This window comes from Aotus nancymaae, unplaced genomic scaffold (genome assembly GCF_030222135.1).
Source record: "Aotus nancymaae isolate 86718 unplaced genomic scaffold, 86718_ANA_hifiasm-v0.15.2.pri h1tg000049l, whole genome shotgun sequence".
Classification (NCBI taxonomy): Eukaryota; Metazoa; Chordata; class Mammalia; order Primates; family Aotidae; genus Aotus; species Aotus nancymaae.
This window is the reverse complement of record NW_026988463.1, coordinates 19715353-19730544: the sequence shown is the minus strand read 5'-3', so window position 1 is coordinate 19730544 and position 15192 is coordinate 19715353. Positions and strand designations below refer to the sequence as shown.

The window sequence follows — 15192 nt, the reverse complement described above, 5'->3', positions numbered from 1 at the left end:
TTTGAACCTGGGAGGTGGAGGTTGTAGTGAGCCAACATCATGCCACTGCTCCAGCCTGGGTGAAAAAAAAAAAATAGGAATGGGGCATTGTCTAGGAAAGGACAGGTGTTTTTGATTGGCTTTGCTCTACTGAGTCCAGAGACCTGGCCTGTGGGAGATCCCTTGGGTGAGTCTGATCCTTGTCAGAGTCACATAATAAATACCCTGAATTACAGATGCTTGTCCACTTATAGTCCTAGTGGAACAGACAGGAGGTGAATGGAAACCATCAGTGATAATGGGCCAGGTATGGTGGGGCATGCCTTTAATCCCAGTGGCTTGGGAGGCTGAGGCAGGAGGATGGGTTGAAACCATGAGGAATTTCAGATCAGCCCAGATAACAATAGTGAAAACGCTTCTCTACCAAAAAAAGAAAAAATTGGCCAGGTACAGTGAAGCATGCCTGTAGTCTTAGCTACTCAGGAGACTGAGGCAGGAGGATCACTTGAGTCCAGGAGTTCAAGGCTGCAGTAAGCTATGACCACACCACTGCATTCAAGTAACAATTCTGAATTTTCAGCTTTTCTTTAAAAAACGTCAGGCATCCTGGCAACACTGGAGCTATACTCCTGGGTTGCACTCATCAGCAGTATTAAATAGATGCTGCCCCTGTGTGTTCCAATTCACCAAAGCCCCAGCCCCACCCACTTCCCATACTCACTGACCTGGCCCCTGAGGCACATGAATTGGCAATTCATTTGTGGTTCTGTGCTAGAATCAGGTACGTCAGGGCTCAATTTTTGCTCTGTCCTTTCCTAGCCTCAGTTTCCTCATCCATAAAATGGGGGGACTAAGAGAAAACATGTAACGTTTGTAGCCTGTGCCAGAGTGTAAGGGTCTATGTTAGTGAGTCTCCAAGACTGCTATTTTTTGCTCTATACCAAGGGAACTTGCCTATGTGACCAAAGCTAGCTCCTTTCCCCATGTGGGTAGCAGAGGGAAGGAGAACAGTGCAGCCAAGATTCTGCTCTGTAGTGTCAGCAAACAGCGACTTGCTAGAGCAGCAGGGAGGTAAGTGATGGCATGAGGTTTGTAAGGTGGTGACCCAGGATGCCCCACCACACCCACTCCCAGGCAATAACTGCCACATCAGGTTTCGGCGTAAAGGGCGAGGCCCAGTGCTCTGCCATACCACCCCTCCTCCCAGGAGTAACATCCAGGGATGAGTCAGGAAGTATAGGAAACTGCCCAGGGAGAAGAAACCAGTGTCTGATGTACAGCTTCCCTGAGGCTTTTGTGTGGAGCAGAATCCCTTCCTGGACTTTTCAGGGTTGTAGTCCTCCTGCCCGGGAAGACTGCTAATTTTCTCTAATCTCCTCACACTCCCAGAAATGACACAACATGGAATAGTGCCTAGTAGGGTGCCGAATGCACAGTAGGAATGCAAATGAAATACATATTAGAAGTTTCTGTTTGATCCTAATTTGCCTTTAAGAAACATAAAATTTAGTGTTGCTTTATATGGAGACAAAGTTAGTTCCCTGTTCTTTACAAAAAAAAAAAAAAAAAAAGGTGATTTGTTGGAAACTCAGAAGTATGGCCGAGCTTGTGCCTGTAATCCCAGCACTTTGGGAGGCTGAGGTGGGCGGATCACCTGAGATCAGGAGTCCGAGACCAGCCTGGCCAACGTGGTGAAACCCTATCTATACTAAAAATAAAAAATTAGCTGAGCCTGGTGGCAGCGCTATTAATCCCAGCTACTCAGGAGCTTGAAGTGCATGAATCTCTTGAACCTGGGAGGCAGAGGTTGCAGTGAGCTAGATTGCACAGCTGCACCACTCCAGCCTGGGTGATAGAGCGAGACTATGTCTCAAAAAAAAAAAAAAAAAAAAGAAAGAAAGAAAGAAAGAAAAAGAAAAAAAAGGGAAAGAAATCCATATTGGGAAGACGAAGAGACTGGAAGAGCAAGAATTAGGTCACCAACACTTGATTCATAAGCACGATAGTTTGCTTACCTTGGTCAAATTCTTTCCAATTATTTCTTTTCCCTCTCATGAGGATGATCAATGATACCAAAATTACTGTGATGTGATTACATTTCGTCACATTGCACTGAACTCAATGCCTCTCAGACAATCCAGTTGCTCTTTTCATGCTAAGACTCACGGGCCATTTAAAATTATTATAATGTTTTTAGCATAGAAACAAATGTGGTAACAGTGCCTATGTGAGTTTTTTTTTTTTTGGTGGGGGGTGGGTTTGAGACGAAGTTTTGCCCTAATTATTGGCCAGGTGAGGGTGCAATGGACCGATCTTGGCTCACTACAACCTCCACCTCCAGGGTTCAAGAGATTCTCCTACCTCAGCCTCCGGAGTAGCTGGGATTACAGGTGCCAAGTACCATGCTCAGCTAATTTTTGTATTTTTAGTAGAGACAGGGTTTTACCATGTTGGCCAGGTGGTATTACATAGATGCTGCCCCTGTGTGTTCCAATTCAACAAAGCCCTAGCCCCACCCCACCCTACCCAGACACCTGCACAGGCTGCTCTTTCCTGGCAGTGAGGTGCCAGCACCCCACTGCATCCCCAGGTCAGCCCCAGGTATGCAGGCAAGATCACTGAGTTTGGAGGAATTAAGAAAGGAACCAGGGTGTGCGCGTGTACCCAAGGCCTCTCTCTTGCTTCTTCAGCAGCCTCTGCCCTCTCAGTCAGTTGGGAAAATGCAGGTATCTGTAGGTGGAGCTGAGCTTAGTCAAGGTCTCTGCCTGCAAGTCATTATAAAAATGAAGGTCAGGTAGACAAAAGGCCTAGAGTGGAGCAAACAGAGTCATGTGTGGGTGACCGAGAGAGCTACAGAGAGAAACAGAGAGAGAAGCAGAGAAAGAGACAAGTAAAGGAAAAGAATGAGACAGAGACAAAGAAAGAAACAGAGAAGAGTCAGAAATAAATGGAGACCCAGACACCTATACACAAATGCATGCACGCACACACACACAGATATGCACACACACACGTATGCACACACATGCAGACATGCATGCATGCAGTCATGCACACACATATACACTCAAAGGGACAGGGGACCAGGAGAGAAGGAAATCGGGAGAAAGACAGAGACAGGGAAACAGAGAGAGAGAAAGAGAAAGAGCGAGAGAGGAGATGGGGAGAGACTTGCATGCACAAGTGAGATGCAGACATACAGGAGAGAGTAAGACATGAGGGCAGAGAAACAGGTAGAAATAGAGACTGAGAGACAAATATGCAGAGAGCTACAGAGAAATGGAGACAGAGAGATGCAGAGACACTGGAGTGCCAGAGATACAAAGAGAGACACAGAGACACAAAGAGAGATATACAGAGAGGTACAGAGAGAGAGATGGAGTGGGAAGAAAAAAGACCAGAGAGAAGAGAGACAGAGACAGGGAGACAAAAAACACTCACACAAAGACAGAGAGGAAGAGTTGGTGGGGAGGGGTAGAGCGGGAGCAGGGAATGAAAAATTAGAGGGGGAGACATAGGCAGGGGACAAGGGCAAAGAGAGGCACAGATGGCAACTGGAGGGGGAAAAAGAGAGCGGGACAGATGAATAAAGAAAAAAGAGGAGGATACAGAGAATTATAAATGGGGAGAAAGGAATAGGGGAGGGAGGAATAAAGCTCCTTCTGCAGTTGAACCCAGAAACATTTACAGGTGAATATTCATCCTCCTTCCAATTTGAATTAGATGTAAGACTTTGAATTAAGACGAGTGCCTTAGAGCTGAACAATGGCTTTTTTTTTTTTTTCAGATGGAGTTTTGCTCTTATTGCCCAAGCTGGAGTGCAATGGTGTGATCTTTGATCACTGCAACCTCCATCTCTCTGGTTCAAGCGATTATCCTGCCTCAGCCTCCCAAGTAGCTGGGATTATAGGCGTGTGCCACCATGCCCGGCTAATTTTGTACTTTAATAGAGACGGGGTTTCACTATGTTTGTCAGGCTGGTCTCAAACTCCTGACCTCAGGTGATCCACCGACCTTAGCCTCCCAAAGTGCTGGGATTACAGGCATGAGCCACTGCACCCGGCCTGAACAATGACTTTTAAAACCACCTCCAGTTCTATTTCCTGCCTTTGAGTCCTCCCATCCTGGAAGCAGTCTGGCTATTCCTTCATTCTTTCTGAAATGTTAGAAATCTCTACTCTAATCCCAGCCAGGCACGGTGGCTCACACCTGTAATCCCAGCACTTTGGGAGGCTGAAGTGGGTGGATCACTTGAGCCCAAGAGTTTGAGACCAGTCTTGACAACCTGACAAAACCCCGCCTCTACACAAAATACAAAATGTAGCCAGGCGTGCTGGCACACGTGTGCAGTCTCAGCTACTCAGGAGGCTGAGAAGGGAAGATTGCTTGAGCCTGGGAGGTTGAGGCTGCAGTGAGCCGTGATCCTGCCACTGCCCTTTAGCTTGTATAACAGAGTGAGACCCTGTTTCAAAAATGAAATCCCTGATCCCTCATTTGAGACCTTCCAGCTCCTGCTTCCCATTGCTTAGCCTTCCCTCTTCTCCAGCAGGTGTCAGGCCTACAATCACATAAAGCAGATGCAAAGCAAGGTATAGCCAAGCAAGGAGCAGACTTTATGAGAGCATCCTTTAGGGAAGCAGCTGAGGCTGCTAATAATAAGTTGACCTTGAGCAAAGATGAGCTAGCAGTACTTCTGCACCCTGGTCGCACCCTAGAATCACCTGGAGAGCTTAAAGAATGCAGATGTTGGCCAGGCATGGTGGCTCATTGCCTATAATCCCAGCACTTTGGGAGGCCAAGATGGGCGGATCACCGGAGGTCAGGAGTTTGAGATCAGCCTGGCCAACATGGTGAAACCCCGTCTCTACTAAAAATACAAAAATAAAAATAAAAAATTAGCTGAGCATGGTGGTATGTGTCTGTTAGAGACTGAGGCAGAATTGCTTGAACCCAGGAGGCAGAGGTTGCAGTGAGCCATGGCCACGCCATTGCACTCCAGCCTGGGCAACAAGAATGAAACTCCGTCTCAAAAAAAAAAAAAAAAAAAAATGCAGGAATCCATGCCTCACTCCTACAGAGTCTCATTCCATTGGTGTGGAATGTGGCCTGAGCATTAGGATTTTTTTTTTAAAGCTCTCCCTGCATCTGGGGTTGAGACCTGCTGAGATACACAAAGCACAGGCAGGTCATGAATGTCACTTCTCATCTTAGATCATTGATGATCAGCACAGAACCCATCATTAAATTAAAACTAAAGCAGATTATGCCTATTATTCACCCAACCCATGGAATTGAGTGAGTATATTGAGATGGAGCAAAAGAGCAATTGAGTTAGTTCAGGGAACCTTGAGTTTAAATGAAGCAGATCATTTTCTAGAATGCCAACAAAAACCTTCATGGAAAATATTTGGCTGGTTGCTGTGCTTGTAATTAGGAATGGGACACATTTGACATGCTGTACTCAATGTGATGTCTCAGAGTATAAGTTTTTTGATGAGCCTGAGCTTGGCAAGTACCATGAGCCAAAAACCTTCCCAAATTTTTCCCACTATGTCAACAGAAGGAGCATTGTTTCAGGATGGGATCAGGACTCAGTTGATTAGTTGTTAGTCAGCACAATGGGTGCTAAGAGGAATAAGGGCCTGGTTTTGTGTCTGGGCAGGCCACAGGTACTCCTCTCTATGAGTGGAAGCTTGCAAGCTGCTTCTCCCAGCCTCCTTCATTTTCACAAGACCTTTGCCTCACTCACACCATTCATCACAGGGAGGACTAATTCGGCTCCATCCAACCCACCTCCCAGACTAGGGAAGAATATTCAAAACCCATCCCCATGGCTGCTGCTCCTGTTGCCCTTTCCATCCATGAATGAGATAATGGGGTACTATTCATTCAACCCATATTTATTGACAACTAAGTATCAGGCAGTGTGCCAGGTTCTAGCAAACAGCAGAAGGTTACCTCTTTGAGGGAAAGGTAGATGGTAGAAAATAATTGAAAACTTACAGGCTGCAATACATGCTATAAAGGGAATGGACTTTCTAGCAAGTAAGATGAAGGAAAATGCTGGTGCAGGGGGCAAGGGGTCCCCCTTGTCAGAGAAGTCTAGGGAAACCTCTATGGCGATGGCTTTTAAAGCAAGGCCTCCAGCCTGGGCAACATGGCAAAACCTCATCTCTATGAAAAACACAAACATTGGCCAGGTGCAGTGGCTCACGCCTGTAATCTCAGCACTTTGGGAGGCTGAGGCAGGTGGATCCCATGAGGTCAGGAGTTCAAGACCAGCCCGGATGGTGAAATGCCATCTCTACTAAAAATACAAAAATTAGCCAGGCATGATGGCATATGCCTGTAGTCCCAGCTTCTTGGGAGGCTGAGGCAGGAGGATTGCTTGAACCCAGGAGGTGGAGGTTGCAGTGAGCTGAGATCGTGCCACTGCAATCCAGGCTTGGTGACAGCTAAAGACTCTGTCTCTAAATAAATAAATAAAACCCAGCTAGATGCCATTTACAGTATAGGCAGAAGAAGGCTCATGGTAGGAAGCACTTGGGGTCATGAGGAATTGAAGGAAGGTTCTTTGTAACCCAAGTTTAGGGAACGAGGCAGAGATGAGGTTGGTGAGGTTGGCTGCGCCTCCCAGACTGTGTTTTTGCTTTTATTTTTTCTCAAATACATGCAGTAACCACTGCAGAATTTTAAATCTTGGCCAGAATGTTTTAATCCATTATCTCTGTTTCTTGTTCCAAATAGGTAAAATGATACAAGATTACTGGGGGGTACCCAAAAAGATTCTTGGGGATCTGAAGTTCTTGGAGAGTCTTAAGACGTATGACAAAGACAACATCCCCCCACTGACCATGAAGCGGATCCGAGAAAGGTTTATCAATCACCTGGAATTCCAGCTGGCTGTCATTAAAAATGTGTCATCGGCCTGTGAGGGTCTGTGCAAGTGGGTGAGGGCCATGGAGGTGTATGATCGTGTGGCCAAGGTGGTGGCTCCCAAACGGGAGCGACTGAGGGAGGCGGAGGGGAAGCTGGATGCACAGATGCAGAAGCTGAACCAGAAACGAGCAGAGCTGAAGCTGGTGATAGACCGGCTCCAGGCCCTGAATGATGACTTTGAAGAGATGAACACCAAGAAAAAGGCCTTGGAGGAAAACATTGGAATCTGCTCCCAAAAGCTGGTCAGGGCAGAGAAACTGATCAGTGGTCTTGGGAGAGAGAAGGACAGATGGACCGAAGCTGCCTGGCAGCTGGGAATTCGCTATACTAATCTGACGGGTGACGTGTTGCTGTCCTCAGGAACCGTGGCTTACCTGGGCGCTTTTACAGTGGATTATTGGGCCCAGTGCCAAAATCAGTGGTTGGCCAAATGTAAGGACAAGGTCATCCCCAGCTCCAGTGACTTCAGTCTTAGCCACACATTAGGGGATCCCATCAAAATCCGTGCCTGGCAGATTGCTGGGCTTCCTGTTGACTCCTTCTCCATTGACAATGGGATCATTGTGTCCAATTCCAGACGCTGGGCCTTAATGATTGACCCTCGGGACAGGCCAATAAATGGATTAAGAACATGGAGAAGGCAAATAAACTGGCTGTCATCAAGTTCTCTGACAGCAACTACATGAGGATGCTGGAAAACGCGCTGCAGTTAGGCACCCCTGTCTTGCTTGAAAACGTTGGGGAAGAGCTGGATGCTTTTATCAAACCTATCTTGCTCAAGGCCACGTTCAAACAGCAAGGGGTGGAGTACATGAGGCTGGGTGAAAACATCATCGAATACTCCAGGGATTTTAAGTTATACATTACAACCCGTTTGAGGAACCCACATTACCTCCCAGAAGTCGCTGTGAAAGTCTGTCTCCTCAACTTCATGATCACCCCCTTGGGTCTCCAAGATCAACTCCTTGGCATCGTGGCTGCAAAAGAGAAGCCAGAGCTGGAAGAGAAAAAGAACCAGTTGATTGTGGAGAGCACCAAGAACAAGAAGCATCTCAAGGAAATTGAAGATAAGATCTTGGAGGTCCTCTCCATGTCCGAGGGTAACATCCTGGAGGATGAAACCGCCATCAAAGAAGTTCTGTCCTCCTCCAAAGTGCTATCTGAAGAGATCTCTGAGAAACAGAAAGTTGCTTCCAAGACAGAAACACAGATTGACGAGACTCGGATGGGCTACAAGCCAGTGGCTGTGCACTCCGCCACCATCTCCTTTTGTATCTCGGACCTGGCCAACATCGAGCCAATGTACCAGTACTCCTTGACTTGGTTCATAAATCTCTACATGCTTTCCCTGGCCCATAGCATGAAAAGCGAAGAGCTGAATCTGCACATCGAGTACATCATTGACCATTTCACCCTGAGCATCTACAACAACATGTGCCGTTCTCTGTTTGAGGACAAGCTACTCTTCTCTCTCCTCCTGACCATCGGCATCTTGAAACAGAAGAAGGAAATTACAGAGGAGGTGTGGTACTTCCTTCTCACTGGAGGCGTTGCACTGGATAACCCCTACCCCAACCCAGCTCCCAAATGGCTGTCTGAGAAGGCATGGGCAGAGGTTGTCCGTGCATCTGCCTTACCCAAACTGCACGGCCTGATGGAGCATTTGGAACAGAACCTGGATGAATGGAAGCTGATCTATGACTCAGCCTGGGCCCACAAGGAGCAACTCCCTGGGTCTTGGAAGTTTACTCAAGGATTGGAGAAGATGGCGATCCTCCAATGTTTGCGGCCTGACAAAATGGTGCCAGCGGTCTGGGAGTTCATTGCTGAACACATGGGAAAGCTGTACATCGAAACCCCTACATTCGATCTCCAGGGATCCTACAATGATTCCAGCAGCTGCGCGCCTTTGATTTTTGTGTTATCTCCAGGTGCAGACCCAATGGCAGGTAAGGACAGAGTGTTGTGGGGGAGATGTAGAAAGATCAGAGTGTGTGGATGGATATCAGTAACCTGTCCCTTACAGCAAAGGTTCAAGTTCAGATGGCTTTGAAGGCCAAATGGTCCATAGGTTGAGATGGAGCCACAGAACTCTTCTTTTTTCCACCTATACAGGTCAGCTGCTATTCGGCACCCCCAAATTGGGCAGTTTGGGAATGTAAGCCCAGAATTGCCAGATCATCTGATTTTTCAAGAGAAACTAGAAATGCAGAAAGCGCCCACTTTTATATCGTGATAATTCATTCAAAGTTTTTTTCTTAAAAACCTTGTGAGGGTTCAGGTGAGGCGACTTATGCGTGTAATCCCAGCACTTTGGGAGACTCAGTTGGGAGGATTGCTTGAGCCCAGGGGTTTGAGACCAGCCTGGGCAACATAGTGAGACCTCCGTAGCTATAAAACATTTAAAAAATTAGCTGGGAATGGTGGCACACGCCTGTAGTCCCAGCTACTTGTGAGGTGGAGACAGGAGGATCCCTTTAGCCTGGGGAGGTTGAGGCTGAAATGAGCTACGATCACAGCACTGTACTCCAGTCTAGGTGACAGAGTGAGACCCTACCCTCTCCCTAAAAAAAACAAAATAGAAGCTTGGTGAAATTCAGCTTGGATGATTCCACCGGAAACTTCACAGACACTGTGTCCCTTCTAGTGCCACATGTCAGGAGATCCATACTGTCTGGCTGTCTCTTCTGAAAAAGACATATCAGGGGACTCAGGTATTGTCAGTGTAAGCCAGCTCTCCATTTCCCCACTCACTCGATTATAAAGTTTCCCAATCATGGTTCTCAATCATGGCTACACATTGGAATCACCTGGGGAGTTTAAATAATGCTTGCAATGCACGGGCCACACCGTTGGCCAATTAAATTAAAATCTTAGGAGTGAGGCCCATGCATTTTGTTTTAAGAAGCTTTTCCAGTAATTCCAATGTGCAGCCAGTGTTGAGAACCACTAACTTTAATAGTTTTAGTAGCCTTTGAAAATCATTACCAAGATCCATTATTTCCTTAGGGGCTGCATAATGATTTTTTTTTTTTTTTTTTTTTTAGACAGTCTTGCTCTGTCACCCAGGTGGGAGTGCAGTGGCATGATCTCAGGTCACTGCAACCTCTGCCTCCCGGGTTCAAGTGTTTCTCGTGCCTCAGCCTCCCAAGTACCTGGGACTTACAGGTGCCCAACACCAGGGCTGCCTACTTTTTTTATTTTTAGTAGAGATGGGGTTTCACTATGTTGGCCAGGCTGGTCTTAAACTCCTGACTTCAAGTGATCCACCCACCTCAGCCTCTCAAAGTTCTGGGATTACCAGTATGAGCCACCATACCTGGCCAATGATGGCATTTTAATTCTGTCCTTCCTTACACATTTATTAGCTAAAAACCTTCTATGAAGAATTTCTGGATGTGTACATGTGATGGTATGCATCTGTAGTCCCAGCTACTCAGTAGGCTGTGATGGGAGAATCACTTGAACCCAGCAGTTCAAAACTCCATCTCAAAAAATGTTTTTCCTTTGTCAACTCTTTTGTTTACCCTTAATATAGTTCAAGAATTTCAGGCAAAAGAGATGCTTGATTCTTTATTTACCAGCTTTCAGAACGTTGAGATGGTGTTGTAATAGCCTCCAAAATGAACCAATAAGAATTTTCTGTTGCCATTATGAATGCCTGGAGATTAATATATTGGATACTTTAAATATGGTGGTGTTTTACTCCACTGCCATCTTTCTTCTACTTCTTCTTTTTCTTTTCCTTTTTTTTTTTAAGATGGAGTTTCACTCTTGTTGCCCAGGCTGGAGTGCAATGACACAATCTCGATCTCGGCTCACTGAAACCTCTGCCTCCGTGGTTAAAGCTATTCTCTTGCCTCAGCCTCCTGCGTAGCTGGGATTACAGGCATGTGCCACCATGCCCGGCTAATTTTTTGTAGAGATAGGGTTTGTCCATGTTGGTCAGGCTGGTCTTAAACTCCCAACCTCTGGTGATCTGCCTGCCTCAGTATCCCAAAGTGCTGGGATTACAAGTGTGAGCCACTGTGCCCAGCCTCTTTCTTATTTTTGATACTCAAATTATTCCATCTGTGGCTTATGGGAGCACCTTTCTGCCTTTGTCTTTTTCACATAGTCTTAGTAGGTTTTGATATTAATAGCTTCCTTGCCTTCTAGAACTATCATATATTCCAGGATTATCTTGTACATTTCCTATCCCAGACCTGGAAACAAATATTTCTCAAGGGAGCCTTGGTTCTTCCAGCAGACAGTGGAATTTTTTTTTTTCTAATTTTTCTTTTTTTTTGAGACAGGATCTTGCTCTGTCACCCAAGCTGGAGTGTAGTGGTATGATCTTGGCCCACTGAGCCTCTTGGGCACAAGCAGTCTCCCCCATCTCAGCCTCCCCAGTAGCTGGGACCACAGGCACACACCACCACACCTGGTTAAATTCCCCTCCCCCTGCAACCTGGTTAAATTTTTAAATTTTTAGTAGAGATAGGGTCTCACTACATTGCCCAGGCTGGTCTCCAACTCCTGGGCTAAAGCAATCCTTCCACCTCAGCCTCTCAAAATGCTGGGATTACCAAAGTGCTGAGATTACAAGTGTGAGCCACCATGTCCAGCCTATTTTTTAAATTAATTTTTGTTTATATTTTACATATGTTAATATCTGACCAATAGACAATGATACTTAGAAACCACAACCTGCATGCTAGAGGTGCTCACTACTACTGCATGGATCATAAATTATAGACCTTACTGTCCTCTAATTCTCTTTTTGGTGTTATCTGATCTGCTTTTTTAATCAGCACTTTGTGTTTTTGTCATCACAATGACTGTGCTTTCCACTTCTAGAAGTTTTATTTGTTTTGCTTCAAATCCATACATATTTTTAATAGAATTCTGAATTTTGTTATTACTTATTTCTAGATATGATTCATTCATTTCCTTCCTGCCTTCTTTCCTTCTTTCCTTCCTTTCTTCCTTTCTTTCATTCTCTCTCCCTCTTCTCTCCTTCCTTCCTTGCTTGCTTCCTTCCTTCCTTTCTTTCTTCTGTTGTTTCTTTCTTTCTTTTTTCGAGATAGAGTTTCCCTCTGTTACCCAGGCTACAGTGCAGTGGCACCATCTCAGCTCACTGCAACCCTCCGACTTCCAGGCTCAAGTGATCCTTGTGCCTCAGCCTCCCAAGTAGCTGGAACCACAGGCGTGTGCCACCCACCCTGCTAATTTTTTTTGTATTTTTTGTAGAAATGAGGTTTCGCCAACAGGCTGGTCTTGAACTCCTGGGCTCAAGTAATCTGTCTGCCTCAGCCTCCCAAAGTGCTGGGATTACACATTCGGTGGGTGTGTTTCTTTTGTGGTCTTTTTTTTAAAAGGACTATATTAGTTTACTAGGACTACCATAATAAAGTACCATGGACTGAGTGGCTTAAAAAACAGAAATTTGGCCAGGTGCAGTGACTCTTGCCTGTAATCCCAGCACTTTGGGAGGTCAAGGTGTGTGGATCACCTGAGATCAGGAGTTCGAGATCAGCCTGACCAACATGAAGAAACCCCATCTCTACTAAAAATATGAAATTAGCTGGGCGTGGTGGTGCATGCCTGTAATCCCAGCCACTCGGGAGGCTGAGGCAGGAGAATTGCTTGAACCTGGGAGGAGGAGGTTGCAATGAGTCGAGATCACGACATTGCACTCCAGCCTGTGCAACAAGAGCAAAACTCTGTCTCAAAAACAAAAAAGTATTTTCTCACAATTCTCAAAGAAAGAAGTTTGAAATCGAGCTGTTGACAGGGTTGGTTTCTTCAGAGGCCTCTCTACTTGGCTTGCTGATGATCATCTCCTTATGTGTGCACAGGGTTTTCTCTCTGTTTGTCCTCATCTCCTCTTCTCATAAGGATATCAGTCGTATTGAATTAAGGCCCACCCTAATGACCTCAATTTTTTTTTTTTTTTTTTTGCGACGGAGTTTCGCTCTTGTTACCCAGGCTGGAGTGCAATGGCGCGATCTCGGCTCACCGCAACCTCCGCCTCCTGGGTTCAGGCAATTCTCCTGCCTCAGCCTCCTGAGTAGCTGGGATTACAGGCACGCGCCACCATGCCCAGCTAATTTTTCTATTTTTAGTAGAGACGGGGTTTCACCATGTTGACCAGGATGGTCTCGATCTCTTGACCTCGTGATCCACCCGCCTCGGCCTCCCAAAGTGCTGGGATTACAGGCTTGAGCCACCGCGCCCGGTCATGACCTCATTTTAACTTTGCTTCTGCAAAGACCCTATCTCCAACTACTGAACAGTTACATTCTAGGTACCTAGAATTAGGACTTCAACATATGAATTTTGCTAGGGACACAATGCAGCTCGTCACAGAGACCACATGTAATCTTTAGAATATTAACCCTGATTTTTTTATGTGCTGTCTGCCCCTCATTGTGATGTACTTCCTTGTGTTTTTTTTTTTTTTAATTGTGAGTTCACCATCAGCAAATTTGTTTTGTTTTGCGGTAGTCTCATATACTTTGGGTTTTGGGAGTGTCCCTACAGAACAACTTTGCATGTGCAAACAGTGGTGCCCCATGGGGGCCGGGTGGGGAGTAGCCAGTCTGGATCAAATTTTAACTCTTTTTTTTTTGAGACCAAGTTTTGCTCTTGTTGCCCAGGCTGGAGTACAATGGCGCAATCTCAGCTCACTGCAACCTCCGCCTCCTGGGTTCAAGCGATTCTCCTGCCTGAGTAGCTGGGACTACAGGTGCAGCACCACCATGCCTGGCTAATTTTTGTATTTTTGGTAGAGACGGGTGTCACCGTATTAGCCAGGCTGGTCTCGAACTCCTGACCTCGTGATCCACCTGCCTCCACCTCCTCCTCCCAAAGTGCTGGGACTGCAGGCATGAGCCACCATGCCCAGCCGGAATTGTGTGTGTGTGTGTGTGTATTTTAAATAGTGACAAGGTCTCACTGTGTTGCCCAGGCTGGTCTCGAACTCCTGAGCTCAAGTAATCCTCCCACCTCGGCCTCCCAAAGTGTTGGGATTACACAACACCTTGGGGTGGTGTGGTGAGCCACTACACTGGGCCATGTTGTTATTGTTAATATGGCTATTCTGTTACTTTTAGCTGGCCTCTCCTCTTTTAAAAGTCTCCTTTCTTCCTGGTCTCAGGCCTGCTGAAGTTTGCTGATGATCTTGGAATGGGAGGTACCAGAACACAGACCATCTCCCTTGGCCAAGGCCAAGGCCCTATTGCTGCCAAAATGATCAACAATGCCATCAAAGATGGGACCTGGGTGGTCTTACAGAATTGCCATCTGGCCACAAGCTGGATGCCTAAACTGGAGAAGATTTGTGAGGAGGTGATTGTTCCTGAGAACACCAATGACAGATTCAGGTGAGATGCTGTCCCACTACTGCCTTCTCTGGGACCCAACCTCCAGATATCAGGCTGGTGGCTGGGAAGATCATCAAGACACAGTTCTGCTCCTTAGAAACTCTCAGTCTAGGCCTGGCAGGGTGGCTCATGCCTGTAATCCCAGCACTTTGGGAGGCGGAGGTGGGTGGATCACCTGAGGTCGGGCGTTCAAGACCAGCCTGGCCAACACGGCAAAATGCTGTCTCTACTAAAAATATAAAAATTAGCTGGGCATAGTGGCACATGCCTGTAATCTTAGTTATTCGGGAGACTGAAATGGAAAAATTGCTTGAACCCAGGAGGCAGAGGTTGTAGTGAGCCAAGATTGTACCACTGCACGCCAGCCTAGGTGACAGTGAGACTCCCTCTCAAAAAAGAAAGAAAAGAAAAAGGAAAGAAAAGAGCCTTTTCTATCTAGCAGAAGGCAGCCCGTAGATGAATAATGTTGATACCATGTCATACCTACTTACTCACTATTTGAACAAGAACCATGAAATGCAGAAAAGGGATGGGAAGGTTGGGGAGTCCTGGAGGCCTGGGGTTTTGAAAAATGAATAGGAGTTTGCCAGCAAGGCTATCCTAGGCAGAAGAGACAGCATTTGGAAAAGAAAAGAGAGGTATTAAGGAAATACTGAGAAGTTTTCTTACGACTCTGGTATATGCCGTGAGAAGTTGTTGGAGAAGATAATAGGAGATGCAGCTGGAAAGGCAGATTCAATGTAAGCAAGTCTGATTTTTAAAAAATGTTATTTGTCTAAAAAAATATGGCCAGTGTGGTGGATCACACCTGTAATCTCAGCATTTTGAGAGGCTGAGACAGGTGGATTGCTTGAACCCAGGAGTTTAAGGCCAGCTTGGGGAACATGGCAAAACCCCATCTGTACTA

At 46.2% G+C, this 15192-nt stretch overlaps 1 protein-coding gene across 1 annotated transcript in view; it reads left to right on the top strand.

Annotated features, from left to right (window-relative positions):
* Positions 1-15192, top strand: part of DNAH3 (dynein axonemal heavy chain 3) — a 207638-nt gene that overhangs the window by 162479 nt on the left and 29967 nt on the right. The window contains 4 exon segments of the mRNA XM_064362754.1: positions 4529-4724; positions 6727-7518; positions 7521-8867; positions 14060-14285. Of these exon segments, the coding sequence (XP_064218824.1) occupies positions 4529-4724; positions 6727-7518; positions 7521-8867; positions 14060-14285 (2561 nt within the window).